Source organism: Notothenia coriiceps, unplaced genomic scaffold (genome assembly GCF_000735185.1).
Source record: "Notothenia coriiceps isolate Sejong01 unplaced genomic scaffold, NC01 NC01_scaffold00037244, whole genome shotgun sequence".
Lineage (NCBI taxonomy): Eukaryota > Metazoa > Chordata > Actinopteri > Perciformes > Nototheniidae > Notothenia > Notothenia coriiceps.
In genome coordinates this window covers 14,355,547-14,373,084 of record NW_011369945.1, presented here as the reverse complement: position 1 = coordinate 14,373,084, position 17,538 = coordinate 14,355,547, and the positions used below count along the sequence as shown (strand labels likewise).

Below are 17,538 nucleotides of genomic sequence, written 5' to 3'. Positions count from 1 at the left end.
CTTGTGAAGACTTACAGAAACCGTTTGACCTCTGTCATTGCCAACAAAGGGTATATAACAAAGTATTGAGATGAACTTTTGTTATTGACCAAATACTTATTTTCCACCATAATTTGCAAATAAATTCTTTAAAAATCAGACAATGTGATTTTCTGGATTTTTTTTTCTCATTTTGTCTCTCATAGTTGAGGTATACCTAGGATGAAAATTACAGGCCTCTCTCATCTTTTTAAGTGGGAGAACTTGCACAATTGGTGGCTGACTAAATACTTTTTTGCCCCACTGTACATGGCTATAACTGACACGGAAAGAATTCAGAAAATGGTCTGACAGTGAGGCAAAGATACAAAGCAGCTAATGAAACAATCAGTCATCAGGACAAATGAGATCAACGAAGAAATAATATACACTTAGTCAGTAGAGAACTAATGTTACATTCAGTGCGGTGGGCGGCTTACAAACATATACAACACGTAAACTAACAGGAAAACTGCTTCTGTGGTTTTCTTCCTAACCACAAAGAGAACGTGAATGCATTTCAATTAAACATCTATTTCAGGTTAATCAATGTTTGTAAATCTATGTCTTATAAGAGCATATAGCATCAATATGTCACTGTAGAATTGTAGTAGCACACTTAGGTTGAGGCCAAAAGAAAGAAAACTTCCACTACAGGATGTTACTGAGTAACTGACAACCAAACAACATGGTTTCCTTTGTAGCAGTCTTAGTCATTAAAGTGTTAGACGTAACAAAAACTCAGTTTCGTTTTGAAAAGATATTCAATATATACTATACCACTGGTATAAGGCTTGATCGTCCATCTTTGATGCAAAATACATTTATTTTTGCCTCATTTTAAAGTTTCTCCCTCATTAGTTTTATGTGTGTGTATATACAGTATATTAGGATCTGTGTCTGTACTTATATGCACCGTATGAACGATGAACTATGTTGTCCTCGCCGTACTGCGTGTGTCTTTGTGTGTGTGTTACCAGGCCAGTGGAGAGGCCAGTCGTTGACTTCTGGGGCTCTTCTGGTTTTCTACAGCTTGTTGATCAATGAGAGCTCTCTGTGGTAAAGAAACAACAGGGTTTTTAAGATACTTTTTCTAAGTTTGTGTGTTGCATGTATCTTTTTAACGTTTTTCTTTTCGTCTTTGGGTTTTTTATATTTTATATTTTTTAAATCAGAATTATAAGGATTTGAGCCCTGTTGTTTCCATTATTTTATGAACATATAAAGTTGCTCTTGATTCACAATAAAATCACTTACTGTATAAAATGGATAACAATAATAACATTTAAAGGTGAATATTTTTGGTTAATTTGTCCATTGAGTCTACATACAGAACAAGTCAAGAATGCAACATTTGTATTGTTTAGCTTACATTGTAGCTTATGATTAATCTTTTAATATATAACTTTTAAATGTGTTATTTTAGAACATTTGTTAGTTAGTTAGTACCATAGCCTGGCAGACTTTCTCTATACATATTTGATGAAATGCAAGCAGTGCTCAAAACAAAAAACCTAAGTAATGAGGTGTGTTTTTCTGCAACTGTGCAGAAGGAGCTGGGTGAAGATTTTTCTTTTTAGCAAACCATTATGTTAAATTGTTTGGTGGGAGACTGAAAGGAGCTACAGGGATTACATGCTTACATACTGTGTGATATATATCGTTTTAACTTTAACGCTGTAAAGTTTGGCCAGTAGGGTTATTTTTAATAATCAAATGCTTCTTGCTTACCTGAAATTTGATAAGGAAATCCGCAAAGATACCAAAGAAGGCCTCAGTGTTTGTGGATTGGCCATCTTCTCCAAAGTAAGAGGCAGTTTTGCTGAATTCCTCCATCGCTCTCTGCTGCAGGGACTCCAGAGACTGCAGAGCTGGATGACTGTTTTCCAGGAAGTTCTATAAATACTGGAGTCAAGGATCACTAAAGTTGTATTTTATCTTCAACGGCTCTACTTTTATTTTCCTGTATTAGCAGAATACACATCTCAGCACTTTCTTTGTTCATTTTGTGAAGGATACACTCATTACGACAGAAAATCGGTCCTCAGCCGTCGCAGGCATCTTCTGACACGCTGAGCGAATTTCCTGTATGGTTGTATGAAGGTCATTCAGGTCTGACGTGATAATCCTCTGGTTTACTAGAGATAGAAAAAGGAGAAGAAGGTGTGCTTCAAATCAATAAAAAAACTCAATATAAAAAAAAACGTTTCCCAGTTCCCAATTTTTAAGCTGTGATGTAGATGTAGAGGAAAATGTGTCTACCTTTTGCTGCAAGAGGAACCATAGTTAAATCTTTGGAAAAATCCAACACATCAGGGAAGTGGTGACATAACGACTTGACCAGAATATGTAGAAATGTCGACTTCCCATCCACTGTTTTGGTTGTGCTCAACTGCAGAGGAAATCATTCAATTATAATCTACATAAACATAATACGTTGGGACAGACTGCTTTGAAAATAAATTGGTCACATGATTTAAACATGTATTGGTGTAAGATGTACCTCTGTAAGGAAGTTGATCTTGAAGCCTGTAGTTTTGTTGGTTTTAGGCTGGCTGTTATTCAAGTAGTTCCCCATCGCCAGCACAAACTAACAAAACACAGAATGTTTAACAACCAAACTGAATACACACTTATATAGATGTAATCACAGCATAATGTGTTTTAACTATATGATTATAAATGCAGTGGGGAGGTTTGTGTTGCTGTGGGTTTTCTAAAAATCACTCAATTTTCTTTTTGAATGCACTGAACAGTAGGCTACCTCTAGTATCTTAGCCAGCTTCTTGCTGGTCTTCAGCTCCATGGAAGCTTTGTAAAGACAGTCGTACGCTCCCCTCATCTCCTCTGTCTTTTCCTGCAGTGAACATTTGAAGAGGAGGCACTCCATGCGGGTCTTGTACTCTGGTACTGATAACATCTGATTGAGAACACACACACAAGCAAAGAAGCGAGTGATAACACACACACATACAACACACAGACCCATATAAACCACACAACCAACCCACTCGTCCACACTCTGGGAGGACTGTACCTGCAACACAAACTGGTCCGGCTCACTGAGTTTGCTGGGATCCTCTCTGTACTCTTCATACTTTTTGACCTCCTCTGCATCGGGGGCATACAGCAGCAGCTGTTGGATGTGTGCTGGCTCCAGCCGGTCAGTGACCATGTTCATCAGCACCTTACGCAGCTCACCAGGAGACAGCTTCAGGTGGGCTATCAGGATCGCTAAATGTTATGAAGAAGATGAACAGGGATTATACATTTCTGTTTTAGCATTCATCGGGGGCCAAAGGGTAAACAAAACATACAATATATATCAGCGTCTACTTACAGGCATTGTAGGCCTTCTTATGGGACAGAATTTCAATCACATCTTTCTTCTTGAAGGTTTGCGGTAGGAGGCATGGCTCTGGAACAGGCACTAAAATCAGATCAGTGTAAGTGAAATGCCTAGATGTTATGGATTTACATAGTAGATAGAAGAGAGATGAATGGAAATAAAGATTATTTTTACATTTTACATTGTTTATAGCAGGTTTAAAGCAAATTAAAGGAAGTAGAATAAGTGCAGAAGCAACTCAATACCACAATTACGGTCGAAAATATGAGAAATGCGAAGGAAAAGTAATTAAAAAAAGCTGGGGCTTAGTGTGTTGTTATATTTTTAGAACATGCAGACATTATTTGTGTGTGGATCTAAGGCCTTAATAATCACTCTCCAAGAACCTGAATAATGATGTGCTGAGAAATAATAATTTGTCATTCAGGTTTTTGCATATCATTTTATGATTTTCAGCCATGCTTTCTATTTAGAGCATTGCAGATCTGTGACATACTCACAGGAGCTCTTCTGTGTCCCAAAGTGCAGCTCCAGGTCCAGATACTTCACCATGTCATGCAGTTTTTCATAGTCAGAATTTGCTCCCAACTAATAAAATCATGCAAAAATGTCACTATTTGAATTACAATTTTGTGACAGAAATGTGGAAATCTAAACATCGAAGCTCACCTGTCCCCAGATCGTCCCCTCTGAGTTTTCCACCTGCTCCCAGCGCAGCCTCTTCACACTCATGTGGTTGGAGTCCATTCTGGAGAGTGAAGGCCTTGGCAAGGGTGGAGGGGTGCAGGGTGGAGGCGGGGGAGGAGGGGGAGGGGGGTCGCGGTGCTCTGACGGGTCGGATAGTGAGTGTGGGAGGGAATGGGGCTGGCTCTGGCTGTGGGATTGCTTTTGATGGGACTGGGTTTGGGGCTGGTGTGGCGACTGCAGCATGTGATGTGAAGGCTGGGACTGCGGGCGGGGGGCTTGGGGGGAGGGCTGGACCTGGTGCTGGGACTGGTGGTGTTGGGGCAGAGGCTGGAAGGTGGAGAGGGTGGTCTGGTGTGGCTGGAGTGGCTGAAAGGTGGAGAGAAGGGGCTGAGGCCTGTGGGGCTGCTGGGGAGGGTGGATGACGTGAATCTGGTGTTGGTAGTCCTTCGGGGGCGGCTGTGGGGTCATGTGGTGGATGTGGTGGATCTGAGGGGAGCTGGAGCGGTGGTGGGTCTGCTGTATAGAGTGGGGTCTTTGGGGAGAAGGTTTGGTGGGCTGGGGGTGATGGGTTTGGTGGAGCTGCTGGTCTTGGGGTCTCCCTTGTGGCGACACCGGGGTCTGATGATGACCTTTAAGACTCCTCCGACTCTGGTGGGAGTGGCTGTCCCGGTTTAGCTGAAAAGGGAGGGAGGCAGGTTCTTGACAGTCTTCATGCAGAAGCTCCGTGGAGGAATGGTGGGGCTTTGTTTGGTGCATTTGGTGGGCTTGATGGAGCAGCTCTGTGGAGGAGTGATGGGCCTGGGCTTTGTGCATTTGGTGGAGCATTTCTGATGACGAGAAGGCTTGTTGTAACTGCTGGAGCATCTCAGTAGATGAGTGGTGGGGTTGACCCCGATGCATCTGTTGCGCCTGGTGGAGAAGTTCAGTCGAGGAGTGGTGGGGCTGCATTTGCTGCATCTGGTGACCTTGGTGCAGAAGCTCTGTTGAGGAGTGATGGGCCTTGGTCTTGTGCGCTTGGTGGAGCATTTCTGAAGAAGAGAAGACCTGTTGTAACTGCTGGAGCATCTCAGTGGATGAGTGGTGGGCTTGGGCGTGTTGCAACTGATGGAGCATCTCTGCAGAGGAATGATGAGATGGGGCTTGTTGCATCTGGTTGAGCATCTCTGTGGATGAATGGTGGGCCTGGGGTCCCATGCCCTGATGGCTTTGGTAGATACCCTCAGAGTATTGACCATGTTGGTTAGGATGGCCGGTCGGTAGGGGCGACGGCTGGTGTGGAGGTGGGGCTGATCGTGACAGACGTCGGTGGAGATGACTTTGGTGGGCCTGTTGCTGCTGTGCTTGGCGCATCATATACAGAGGATGGTTAGCGTGGGGATGGGTGGAGTCTGGAGAGGGGAGTGGGGGTAAGGACTGGTGGAGCTGTTGGAGAGGAAGCGGTGAGTGGGCTTTCTGCTGTGTTGGCTGGTTAGGCATGGAGTGATGGCTCTGGTAGATTTGTTGCTCTTGATATGCTTGTTGCTCCTCGTAGGCTTTTCGCTCTTCATAAGCTTTACGCTCTTCGTAAGCTTTTTGCTCCTGGAAGGCTTGAAGCTCCTCCAAAGCTTTTTGCTCCTTGTAGGCTTGACGCTGTTCGTACGCTTTTTGTTCCTGGTAGATTTGACGCTGTTCATACGCTTGTCTTTCTTGGTAGGCTTGTTGCTCCTGGAACAGTTGTTGCTCTTCAAAAAGTTTTTGCTCCTCATACACCTGTCTCTCCTTGAACATTTTCTCCTGATAGGCCTGTTGTTCGTGGAAAGCTTGCTGCTCTTGTAAAAGTCGCTGTTCTTCAAAAGCTTTCTGCTCCTCATACTCCTGCCTCTCCTTGTAGGCTTGTTGCTCCTCGTATACTTTTCTTTGCTGAAAAACCTTTTGCTCTTGGAAGGCTTTTAGCTCTTGTATAGTAGCCTGGACTTGAAGGTCATCTCTTTTGGGCATGACTTTATGTAAGGAGTGTCGTTTAGGTGGAAGGTGATTGCGAGGTGGAGGTGGTGGAGGAGGGCCAGACTTCCGGCGGATGGGCACATATGCTCTTGGGGATTGTTCAGGGGTGTAGCTGAGCTGTTGCTGTTGTTGCTGCTGAGTCTGTGCAGGTGTTGGAGGGGGGGGTGGAGGAGGCGGGTCATTGAACTGAACAGGCGGAGGTGGTGGAGGGGACATTGGAGGTGGAGGGATGTGGTCAGAGCAGGAAGAGTAGGTGAGGGAGGAAGCGTTCTCTTCTCCACTGCTGCTTTGAACATCACTCGGACTGCTGAGCTCTGGGGCCACGAATCCTCCATTTTCATTTTCATCTTCGTCCACCCCCAAGTCCTCTTCAATATCCTCATCATCATCATCATCCTCATCATCATCTGGGAAGCCCATCTGCACAATATCCTGGCATTAACACCAATTACACTTCATTAGACCCTTAATGTCAAAGTGGAACGTGGTAAAATATTTTTGGCAAACTTGTCAAGCAATATATGTAAAATTGATTACAACAGGAGTTTTTACACTTATAACAAATATGGCTGTCTACTGGCCAGGTTCTATAGGATCTGCTGGCGATATATGTGCTAAACAATTTTGACATGCACTAGCAGGATTGTCACTAAAGCTAACTTTAATGACAGATTGAGTATTTCACCCTACAAAGGCTCCTCACATCAAAAGCAAGATGCTATGTGGAAAAACATTTCTTTAAACTTACTTCCATTTAGTTGTTGTGTGTTTAACCTTTCAATGTATTCGGCATTACGGCATGTTTTAATGACGTGGCTTGAATGTTGATGGTTGGGATGCTCCTTTGTCAATATTAGATCACAGTTAGGCATTTTGAAAGATTCTTTGAGGTCCAAGTGATGGAAAACAATACTGACATGTAACTCTACAGGACAACCACTAAGGGAAGAGATGTGATGTATGTGAGGCCATTTATTGCAATAGTTTCTCTTATGTGTTTCACTTTGTCCCTGTTATTTTAGGGGACTATGTTCTGTACCCATTCTGTAAGTCCATGTGTGTCAAGGGGTCTGTCCTATTTCACATTTTGATACAAGGCCAACTGCCTGTAGGGAATAAGTGTACCCAGCAGAATTAACCCTCTACAATATTTCAGCTTATACATGAACATGGCGGCCTTCAGGATTTTTGTAAAAATATATATATTGTTCTACAACAAACAATATACTTATAGATTCATTTTAACCTTTAACTCACTGAAGCGTATCTACTGTCTTACGTTTATTTTAGTAGAGTTGAAAGAAAATAATCACACAAACAGTTAATTATTCAGATTATCATTATTGTTGACTGATGTTATCTGACTATAAACACATATTTACTGAATAAACATCAATAGTCATCTGATAGTTATATAATACACTTAAAATAGATTTTATAATCAAGATTTTAGACTTCACGTAATTCTACCTCCTCATAGTCGTTCTCCGGAGTCAGGAAGTCATCTATGATGGCCACCCTCTGTCCCAACTGCTCGCTCAGAGCGTCCAGAAAGCGATCTGTGTCTTCTGAGCGCGGTGGTTTGGAGAAGGTGTAACGCCGCTTGTTGTTGCGGTGGGCAGGGGGACTGGATGGGAAGTCAGGGGGCTCTGGAGGGGATGTAGGGGGACTGTCCAGGCTGATGTAGGGGTTAGACTCCCCACTGGTCTGGCTCGTAAGCCCTGATGAATAGAACTGGGATTGAGGGGGACTGGGAAGAGGCTCCGGCCAGGATGTAGGCGGGGCTTTACGGCTACCTGGGATAAGGGGGGAAACACACAGTCTACAGTTATAAATGAAGGGTACATTTCTAAAACATAATGTCAGGTGCACAGTCTTTCAGATAGAAAACATAAGGCATTCAATCTAAAACAGTATTAATGAAAGTCAATGTAACAAACTTTTGGAAGTCCTGCATTTGAAAAAAGGTTATGAACAAAAGGCCGTTCAAACATGTCTCCCAGTGGAGCTAACCATTGCTGAAAACACATTTTTGATTAAGGTGTGTGTTTTCTTGTTCCACTGCCACCATCACCATATCCTCCTAACTGTATGAGGTTCAGTATTTCTTGGCAGTATTATTGAGATGGTGTATGTTAGTCCTTCAACCTAACATGCCTGCAACCTGAGAGGCTGCTCTGCCTGGTGCAGACTTAGGATATTCCTATCTTCCCCTCATAGATTCACTATACATCCGTATCCATTGAAGGAAGATCAAATGAAGTCTAAGCTGGCTACTACCTAATCAGACAAAATACACTTAAACCAATCATATTACAGAAAAGATTGCCAATGTAAGAGTAAAGGAAATTGACTTCAATACTTTTTTTTAACACTTGTTATCCTACCTCTTCTACAATAGAAACACACATGCAGGCACACAGGCAGACACACAATACAATTGCAAGCTAGTCATTCTTCAAAGGAAATCAGTTAAATATAATTCCAGCTGCTATGAGTTTAGTGTGTATGTACGTATTAGCTACCTGTGTTAGCATGTGTTGTAGGGGAGGCTGTGCGTGAGGGAGGCTCCAGTTCCAGCAAACTGTCAGGGGCAGGAAGAGGACGATTCTTCAGAGACTTGGACCTCTTGCCAGAATACATGTTCTCCAGTTCAGCGTACACTGCCGACAGCTTGCATGGTGGAAATGTACAAAGAAACCAGAGTAAGTCCTCTTGCACTAGTGAGTCCAACGTTTATAGTTATTATTTCCCATGAGGACTTTGCTACATACATTGGTGAGGTTGTTGGGAGTCTCAGGAAGGGACGTACCATCTCCTGACTGTCTCTCTCCTGGAGCCAACCTCATCCCTGCATCCAGCACTGCCTCTGCACGGAAGCCTATTACAATACACCAATCAGTTTGACTGATGGTTTCCAGATTTGCGCAGGTTCTCAGGATGTGGACAAGAACAATTTGGGCTGATGGGCAGCTCCATTTAAATTGGGCTTTGGGCCAATAACAAAGAGGCAACCTCCCAAAGAATTGTGGCTACATGGGAGCATGTCAAACAATTATTCCGATTTATATCAAATCAGTATACAAACGGTTTAACTAGCATGAACCACGCTGTCCACTTAAAGGGAAATTGGAAGTTTGAAACAAAGGCCAAAGGATTCTACAAAAGAAATGCAACTAGGATTTAACAGGACTTTGTAAATCATCACAATAAGAACAATGTGAATGCTGAATATATAAGCAATGGTGAAGGTTAGAACACTAAACTAAGTTGTGTATTTAAGTACAATATTGAGGTACTTGAGTATTTGAGTAATTCCATGTATTGAATCTTTAAACTTCTACTACAGAACAGTTCAGAAGTAATTATTGTACATTTGACTTATAAACATTTATTTAATTACTTCGCAGATTATGATCCGTGGTTTTAAATGCTTTTTTACTTCTTCTAACACTGGAAGAAGGGTGTCATGGAGTGTTATTGTTGCTTTAGTATGTATGATAATGAAGACAATAAAGATCTGTACCCATGCCCAAGTGTGTGCCAATGACCAGGTCATCAGAGCTACGTCCCCTCACACTGCTCCTGTACGTGGTCCCTGTCACCCTCATGGAGCTGCTACGCCGATGGGGCTCGGGGGCAACCTCGGGGTCCGGAGGAGGGGGAGGAGGTGGTGGTGGTGGTGGAACTAGAACACACACACATATATTGGCAATGCAGAGGAAGAGGCAAAGGTGTATGAAGGGCTGTGGCACCTGAGTTTATTGCACTTTACTGAGCCAATGATCCCCATGAAGCGCCAACCTCGCACACACAAAAACTCTTTATATTCATTCATACATTTGAAAAAACAGATGTGCCACACACCTGGCGCTTTGTATCCAAGAAAGCGTGAGATCTTGCTCTGGCAGTGCTCCTGCTCCTCATACGTCAGCAGCTGGTAGACAAACTGCCAGATCACCTGTTTGGCAGGAGTGTCCAGCACTGGGAACACGTCCACGATCAGAGTGTCCACATTCCTGTTGTCATGGAAACAAAGTAATGACAGGTCAGAGATTGCCTCACTGTTCAAAGTTGTGGGTGAAGTCCTCCACTTGTGCAAGAAACTAGAAACTAAATTAACAGGCGACTCCACTGATTTGGCTAATGAACTAAAACACTATTAACACAGCCTGTAGTACAGACTTTACAAGGCAACAGGGAAATGGCTATAAACACACATACTGTATGTATATTCATCATATTTAGTCCTTTAAAAAAATATTTCCTTAATCTGTGTCTTGCACATCCTCAAACTTAAATACTATAAGAGCCAACCTGCACCTAGGGCTTAATTGTAACAATAAGCACCTTATTTGAACAAATGTATACCTCCACAATGCACTTTTCACTGTAAATGAAATTCCAATTATGGTTGAATATAAAAGCACATAACAGCCCGAACAGTAGTTATAGAGATGTCCACGTCTGATCTCACCCCATTCCTCATGCTTTTCTTTTGATCTTATTCCCCACCCTTGCTCACCTGTGCTGGAAGAAGTTCTCCAGAGCCTTGCAGATGGTGTACTTCTCCTGGATGGTCAGCAGGTGCTCGAGCTGCTGTCCGAAGGTGCGTCCCTGAACCCGGATACTGGGCGGAAGAATCTCTGCCACCCACTGCAGGGAGCTGAGGACAGGGGAGCGGGCCCCCTCTGTGGGAACGCTGGCCCCCGCCAGGTCCTGCTCTGACAGGCTGAAAGAGGGCGGACCATCCTCCACTACCAGCGTGGGCATGGCACCGCTGCCCTGGAGCATGGACACCACCTTCTCATGGGACGAGGTCCTACAGGCAGACACATGGTACACATGGAGACACCTGTTATATCCTTTAACTGCATGAGCCAATTCTTTCATTTTACTAGAAAGAAATCCTACTATTTAAATAAAATAGACATTTTACTGACATAAACAATGCTTTCGGTATTCTGCAGAGAATATACCAAGGTTAAAACACAGTATCACAATTTCTGGGGAGCTATTTTTAGGAACTTTTTTTTCTATTAAATCCATCACATTAGATTTCTATTCCTGTCAATAACTGTGTGAGCTCTACAAACAACAAAACTCTTTCAACAGAGAAACCAGATAACCACATTCATCTAAATATAATCAATTTTGTGTTAATTAGATTTAGAATTCAACCTCATGTCCAGTCCATTGAGGAACAGGATGCGGTCTCCTGGTTTTAGTCCTGCCTTGTCTGCTGGGCTTCCTGCAGAACAGAGAACGAGTACAAGAGACATCTGACTTGATCATTTCCTCATTTCAAGAATAGTACAATAGAAATATTACATGTAACATTTACTATTCATAATCAAATTAAAATAAACACTTTTTTTTTTACTTACCTGGGATGACAGAGTCGATCCACACAGGAGCATGGCCTCTTAGAGTGAAGCCAAAGCTCGCGTTACCCTTACACACTCTCACCGTCCTAAATTGACAAATTTGAGCTTTGATTAGTGGCAGGACTGAAGGATAAACAGAGGCTCCATACATGAAAGAAAAGCAGGTAAGCACTAATACTCAGCTCTAGATCAAGTGATTGCTAAATGTGCGTGGTAATATATGATAAAACTAACATTTATAATTAAATGGGTTACCAAAGAAACCCTGGTGCACGTATTATATATGACATAATGGACACACAATGTGCTTAAGTGGTTCATTATTAACTATAACTCAAAGATACGTTAGCTGTGATTTGTTCAAAAAGTTAACTGCAATTAGAAAAATAATGAGTTTAATCGAGAGTCCAACTGTGGACCCCCTGCAGATTCTCATATTCAGCAGCTTTAAATTTCCATTAATTAATAAACCTAAATATGGACACTGTATCCCAGGGGCTCTAAACCACATCAGCATGAACCAACCAAATCTGATGAGGATTAGTTTTACAATTTTATCAAAAGACATGACAGGAAACAACGTCACAGCAGATGAAAAGAGCAAGAAAATATGTGTATGTATAAACATGCGTTCATCTTCCAACCACTGAACCGTGTATTTTTATCTTTACACCTACTCCTCTTAATTTACATAAATTCCGTGCTCACACAGAAAGACCCGTCACAGCTGTTCTCATGTAGAGTGGGTATAATTCTGATCAGACGTAAGGAGAGAGAAGATGTTATTTTAGGAAACTGGTTTTCTTTGAAAGCTAAAAATGGATTGGCTCTGTGTAGCAGGTGAAAATGGGATGATGATGATGATGATGTGACTCTTGCTGATACAAGGCCAAAGCACCCAGGAACTAAGGAAGTCAATATGAGTGAAGAAGCTAAATCTGCATCATAACTTTAAATACAGACCTGCAGTTGGTGGTGTTGCCACTGGAGTGCCCAGCTATGAGGGAGGTTGTCTTGCGCATGCCGCGGGCGGGGGGGACCACGCCTTCCTCTGCCTGGGTGCGTGGCACTGAACTGGCTCGGGTGGAGACCAGAAGGCGTTCGCCGTGATCCTCGCTCCGGCTGCGGCGAAGGTGCTGGCGGCTGGGGTCGCTGAAGCTCCGCCCTTTGATCCGGCTCATCAGGCTCTGGTTGACCACCTCGTCAAACCGCTCCCGGTGCTTCTTGGGAATGAAGATCCTGGCAAACATTGTGGAATCAGACACAAACTCAGATTCACACCCACAAAATCACACGTGAACAGCATTTCAAATCCAAAATTCTTCATCCTGATCTCTCAAAACATCCATCGTCCAATGTATCAGGAAAACAATTCTTGTTCTGACTACATATTGTTCCAGCTGCAGCTTCCATTTAATTGGGCCAAAAATAGTTTAGTCCATATCGTCTCATGGGAGGGCCGAGGTAGGCAGAAAGGATTGGTCCAACATTTGTTTGTGAGTGTACGCATGTGTGTGCGAGACTCAAAGGGATAAAAGACGAGCTTTGTCTGTGTTGTCCCGTCACATCAGCTGCAGGTTAGAGTGTCAGAGACAGCTTCCTGCTAATATGCGGAAAAAAAGAAGGAAGCTCAGAGCCAGAGATACATCTGGGAGAAAGAGCTGCTCTCCTCCTACCAGTGTTATTAACCCCCCTTTGCTCTTATAGAAATAACCCACCCTTGGATATTCTAAGATCAGCTAGTGAGAGTTAGTGTGTTTATTGGTTTTGTGAGCGTGGTGCTCCCTTGTCTTCCAGTCTGCTTAAAATGCCACAAACACAAAGATGAAAAGAAAGTTAGTTGGCACTAAAGGCTTGAATTGAAGCTGTCTTTTGTGACAGTTTTATTGTTCTTGGATTGTTCAACATCAGCACACAACTGGAAAAAATGCAGTCTTTCTGTCTGTTTTCTAAAACATGACATTTACCCACCGATGTTTTGTTATGCTTAAACTGTCTTACTCCATCAAACTCTCTTACAGTTGTGTTTTCTGCTGCATGACGTTTATATCAAGCCAGTTATCTGCAGGAACAAGAACGGTTCTGTAGCAAACAACAGAAATGACCCAGAAATGGAAGAATCATTGCCAATAACTGTGTTGTGAATAAAGTGTTATCGGCTGCCATTTTTCTTTATATAGGACACTCTCACTTTTTCTTTCTTCTTTTATCTAATTGTTCTGCATACACAACATCTTCCTTCTCCTTTTATGTACACACACCTCATTTGTATCTTTTCTATTTTGCATACTCCCCCCCCCCAATCCAGATACAAAATGATGCTGCCTCCATCTCAACTCCATCCTCTCTATCTCTCTGTCTTCATCATGAATCTCCTGGGGTCTTCTACTGTGCAGAGGAGAAACGAGTGCTTTGGTTTTTCAGAGTGCCCCAGTTCTAAAAGGCATCCAGATACACGGCACAACTCAACAGCTACTTGTGAGAATTAGTCCCATCGGTAAGTCGTCACAGTGCTTCGGCAGGTACGTTTGGAGCATTGTTAGGAGTCAAGGATTAGATGATTTTGGTAGATTCATAAAAACGTACAGAAAGGTTTTAGGTTCGAATTATGAGTGACTCATAACCCGCACTTTCCCATTATCCAAAGTTTATGCAAGCTTGCACATATTTCCCCTCTGGAAGTTTCTTACCTAAACAAAATCGGACAGACTAAAGTTCACAGAGCTTCCTCTCACACACACAGATAATGACTTGATTACAGCTAACAGCAGACACCTTTGCATTGATCCAATCAAACCTGGGACTATATCCAAAGCCAGTCAGTGTACAGATTTAATAAAACACTCTGTAACTTTGTATCTTTTACTTATAAGGTCAACAGCTTTAAATCTGGAAATCACAATTAAACCACTCCTCACAACTAACAGTCTGTGCTTGAAAGATAAGAAATGCAATACATTACCATTTCAGTAATGCAAGTTAGATTTAAGACTATTCAGAGAAACTATTAATGAAAACCGTTTGGTTTAGTGCACTGGTTTTAGGTTGTCCTGCTTTGTAACCCATTAGTGAGTCTAGTGTCCAATAATAGCGCCTTATTTATGGGTGTATGTTGCAAGTGAAATTGTCTCAACCAGTATCAAGTGAACAGCACCGCAGCAACAGCACAGCTTCCCCCTACAATAAATCAGTCATACCTCACACTAGTCACACAAGGTGAATCCTGAGTTAACTGCAGTTACAGCCACAAATGCCACAACAACAGGCGGCCATATTACACACCAAAAAAAAAAGTAAATATTTGTAGCTGCTTTAAAAAAAAAACACACAATATGGATGCTCCTGCTTACCTTAGCTTTACCCTTAAATCAACAACTAACTTGAGATATCTGACCAGAGCAACAACAGCCTGAAAAGATCTGTGCATCCTTCGGATTCTTGATCACCATACAAAATATAAAACTGTCAATCATTCAGAAAGTGGCTGGGAGTCTCTTGTGGTATGAGACATTGTTTCATCAACTACAATCTACATCTACAAACTATCTACAATCATACCTGTTGTGTACAATCCTGGTCCAATCCCGGCAAGCTCTTTGTTGACATACATAAGTGTTTTAAATGCCACATCAAACAAATAAACGTAAAGTATCATATTGAAGGGATAATCACTTACGTGCTAAACATTTCCTTTGCTTACATCGAAGACATCCATGTAAAAAATAGCCCTGTGTAAATGCTAGGTTCATGCAAAAGAAACCCTTCCCAGAGGACTGAAATGTGCTCATCTGCAACACCAGACTGCTCTCAAGTGCTATCTCTTAGGTCAGATGCGTGATCAAGAGTAGAACTACAACAACAAGAAGTCAAGATTGAGACAAAACTAAATTAATTAATTCTGCACTTAGAAGAAAGAAACAGAGTCAGTGACAAAGACACAGTTATTGAAAGAGTGAGTGGTTCATGGATATAACGCATGAAAAAAAAAGCTGCAGAGATATACATGAAAACACAAGTAGTAACATATGAGTCAAAGGCAGGGAAAGAGAAAGTGGAGAACTAGAGCTCTTTCTAGGTCAGGGTCATGTAACTTTTGGGAATGAAGCAGGCTAGCATGTGCTCTCAGGCGATGTAGGCCATACAACTTTCACAAACTGCACCCATACATCATGTTAGAGCCAGTATTTTGATTTGATAAGAAAGGCCACCTAATTGTGACGTCTGTGGTCGACACACTATAAAGGACTACAATTCCCACGGCGCCTGTGCTAACGCCACACTGATGGGCAACCTGTTGAGAGACGCCGTCGAGGAACAGTTTTTAACCGTAACGTAACGTACTCGTACCGTACACATACATACAAACCGTACAAGTACCATTTAAGTTGTGAAGTTATAAGCATTATCACGAAAGAAAGAATACCTAAGTTGTTTGTTTATTTGAGTTTTGCCTATTTCTTTTGAATGACAACATCTGCAAGGCCTATTTTTCTTTGTTGCATGTGCAAAAGTTTGTTATTTTATTTTGAGCAAACACATCGCAACATCTTCTAAACCATCGGAGGCCAAGCAACACTTCAAACTGTGAGTAATTTAAGGAAATAAACAAGTTAGAACTGTCTGTTTAAGGCGTCTAGTGGCTTGAGGGGAAAACAAGGAAGGAAGCCACGAGACATCACCTGTGTGTCTCAACAAACAAAACTAAACTGAATGGGGCCGTTTATTGTGTATTTGTGATAGTCACAGGACCTGGCAGCAATAATCTCTATGACTTTAATTGCCTATAAACATAGTCTCTCCGTCATATTACGATCTCAGCAAGAATATGTAACCTATTGAATCTTGTAAACATGCCAAAACAAGTGAGCAGAAACTTCATAGCTTTGTTTAATGAAGTTTGATTTAGGCTTTAGGATGCCCTCAATTGAAGGGAGGGCGAGAAGCGTCTATAATTAGGCATAAAGGAGGGGTGGATCAAGGACACAGCACACAGAGGGATGAATGACAATTGCATTCAGCTGGAAAACTCATTGCAATAACCATTATAATGAGACCCACTTTGGATCAGCTCATTTGACAGCTAGGCCAGTTATGAATTTGCAAACACAAAGCATAGCGTCAGACACAAAGTTTAATCGCGAAACCACAGACAGCAAAAAAAAAGAAAAGTATCAGCAATTATTTGGAGATGTCAAACTTAAAAATTAGTTGTGCTAGAATCTCGCAGTTTCATATGCTGGAATGAGATTTGGGACAGAAAAGAGTTTCATAATGTTATATGCTGACAGAAAGTGTAAAATTATCTTCAATGAGACAAGATAACACACACACAGAAAACAGTTGCACAAGAACACTTCAGATACAAGTCAGCACGAACAACTGAAAGCACAGCGAACACTGCTGAGATCAAAGAAAAAGTCCCATACCGAAAGTGTCTGGAAAGGCTCCTATCCCTTCCCATGGTTCTTGGGGGCTTTGAGGAAGTGCCTGCTCTCAGTGAAGCAATGCAAATGCTTCTTCTCCATGTGGGTGAGTCCCCGTCTCGTTTGAATAAACAAACTCTCTGAGACAAGAGGGGACAGAAGAGATGAGAAAAGGAAAGGCGTCCTGGATCTCAAAAGTGCTTGCTGCAGGCTCGGAAAGCAGCCAGAGAAAGAAGGAGAGAGAATGAAAGAGAGGGAGGGAGCACATTGGAAGAGTGGTCCCTCCACACCTCCAAAACATCCTCAGGTAGCACCATCAGCTGTTCTCCATGCTCAAGTTTGGGGCGGCACTCCCCATTTTTTCCCATCTTTCGCCCTCTAAAGAATCAAGGAGTCCAGGTAACCGCAGGGTAGTGTACTCTCCTCAATCAAAGATAAGTCTCATCACTGAGTCGTCCATCATTTTTCAGTAAGAGTGAATGTGTGATACATCTTCTCTTCCCTCAGTGGAGGAAAGAATGGGAGGAACAGAGAAGTAAGTGAGAAGGGAGAGAGGAGAGAAGTTGAGACAAGAAGGAGAGCCCCAGTGGAATTGCATTGGCAGGTCATCACAATGATTGTGTGTGAGTGTGTGAGTGTGTGTGTGTGTGTGTGTGTGTGTGTGTGTGTGTGTGTGTGTGTGTGTGTGGGG

General features: G+C 42.4%; 1 protein-coding gene across 1 annotated transcript in view; it reads right to left on the bottom strand.

Annotated features, from left to right (window-relative positions):
- Positions 1 to 237: 237 nt before the first annotated feature.
- grid2ipa (glutamate receptor, ionotropic, delta 2 (Grid2) interacting protein, a) overlaps positions 238 to 17,538 on the bottom strand; it is a 25,067-nt gene continuing 7,766 nt past the window's right edge. Inside the window, exons 5-23 of the mRNA XM_010793657.1 lie at positions 12,388 to 12,663; positions 11,425 to 11,510; positions 11,219 to 11,288; positions 10,563 to 10,859; positions 9,905 to 10,056; positions 9,564 to 9,725; positions 8,812 to 8,918; positions 8,563 to 8,710; positions 7,508 to 7,833; positions 4,037 to 6,469; positions 3,868 to 3,955; positions 3,359 to 3,448; positions 3,056 to 3,252; positions 2,783 to 2,938; positions 2,522 to 2,608; positions 2,281 to 2,410; positions 2,038 to 2,156; positions 1,750 to 1,914; positions 238 to 1,072 (exon numbers count right to left, since the gene is read on the bottom strand). Coding sequence (XP_010791959.1) covers positions 992 to 1,072; positions 1,750 to 1,914; positions 2,038 to 2,156; positions 2,281 to 2,410; positions 2,522 to 2,608; positions 2,783 to 2,938; positions 3,056 to 3,252; positions 3,359 to 3,448; positions 3,868 to 3,955; positions 4,037 to 6,469; positions 7,508 to 7,833; positions 8,563 to 8,710; positions 8,812 to 8,918; positions 9,564 to 9,725; positions 9,905 to 10,056; positions 10,563 to 10,859; positions 11,219 to 11,288; positions 11,425 to 11,510; positions 12,388 to 12,663 — 5,170 coding nt within the window. The 3' untranslated portion in view covers positions 238 to 991. The remainder of the gene's footprint in view (positions 1,073 to 1,749; positions 1,915 to 2,037; positions 2,157 to 2,280; positions 2,411 to 2,521; positions 2,609 to 2,782; positions 2,939 to 3,055; positions 3,253 to 3,358; positions 3,449 to 3,867; positions 3,956 to 4,036; positions 6,470 to 7,507; positions 7,834 to 8,562; positions 8,711 to 8,811; positions 8,919 to 9,563; positions 9,726 to 9,904; positions 10,057 to 10,562; positions 10,860 to 11,218; positions 11,289 to 11,424; positions 11,511 to 12,387; positions 12,664 to 17,538) is intronic.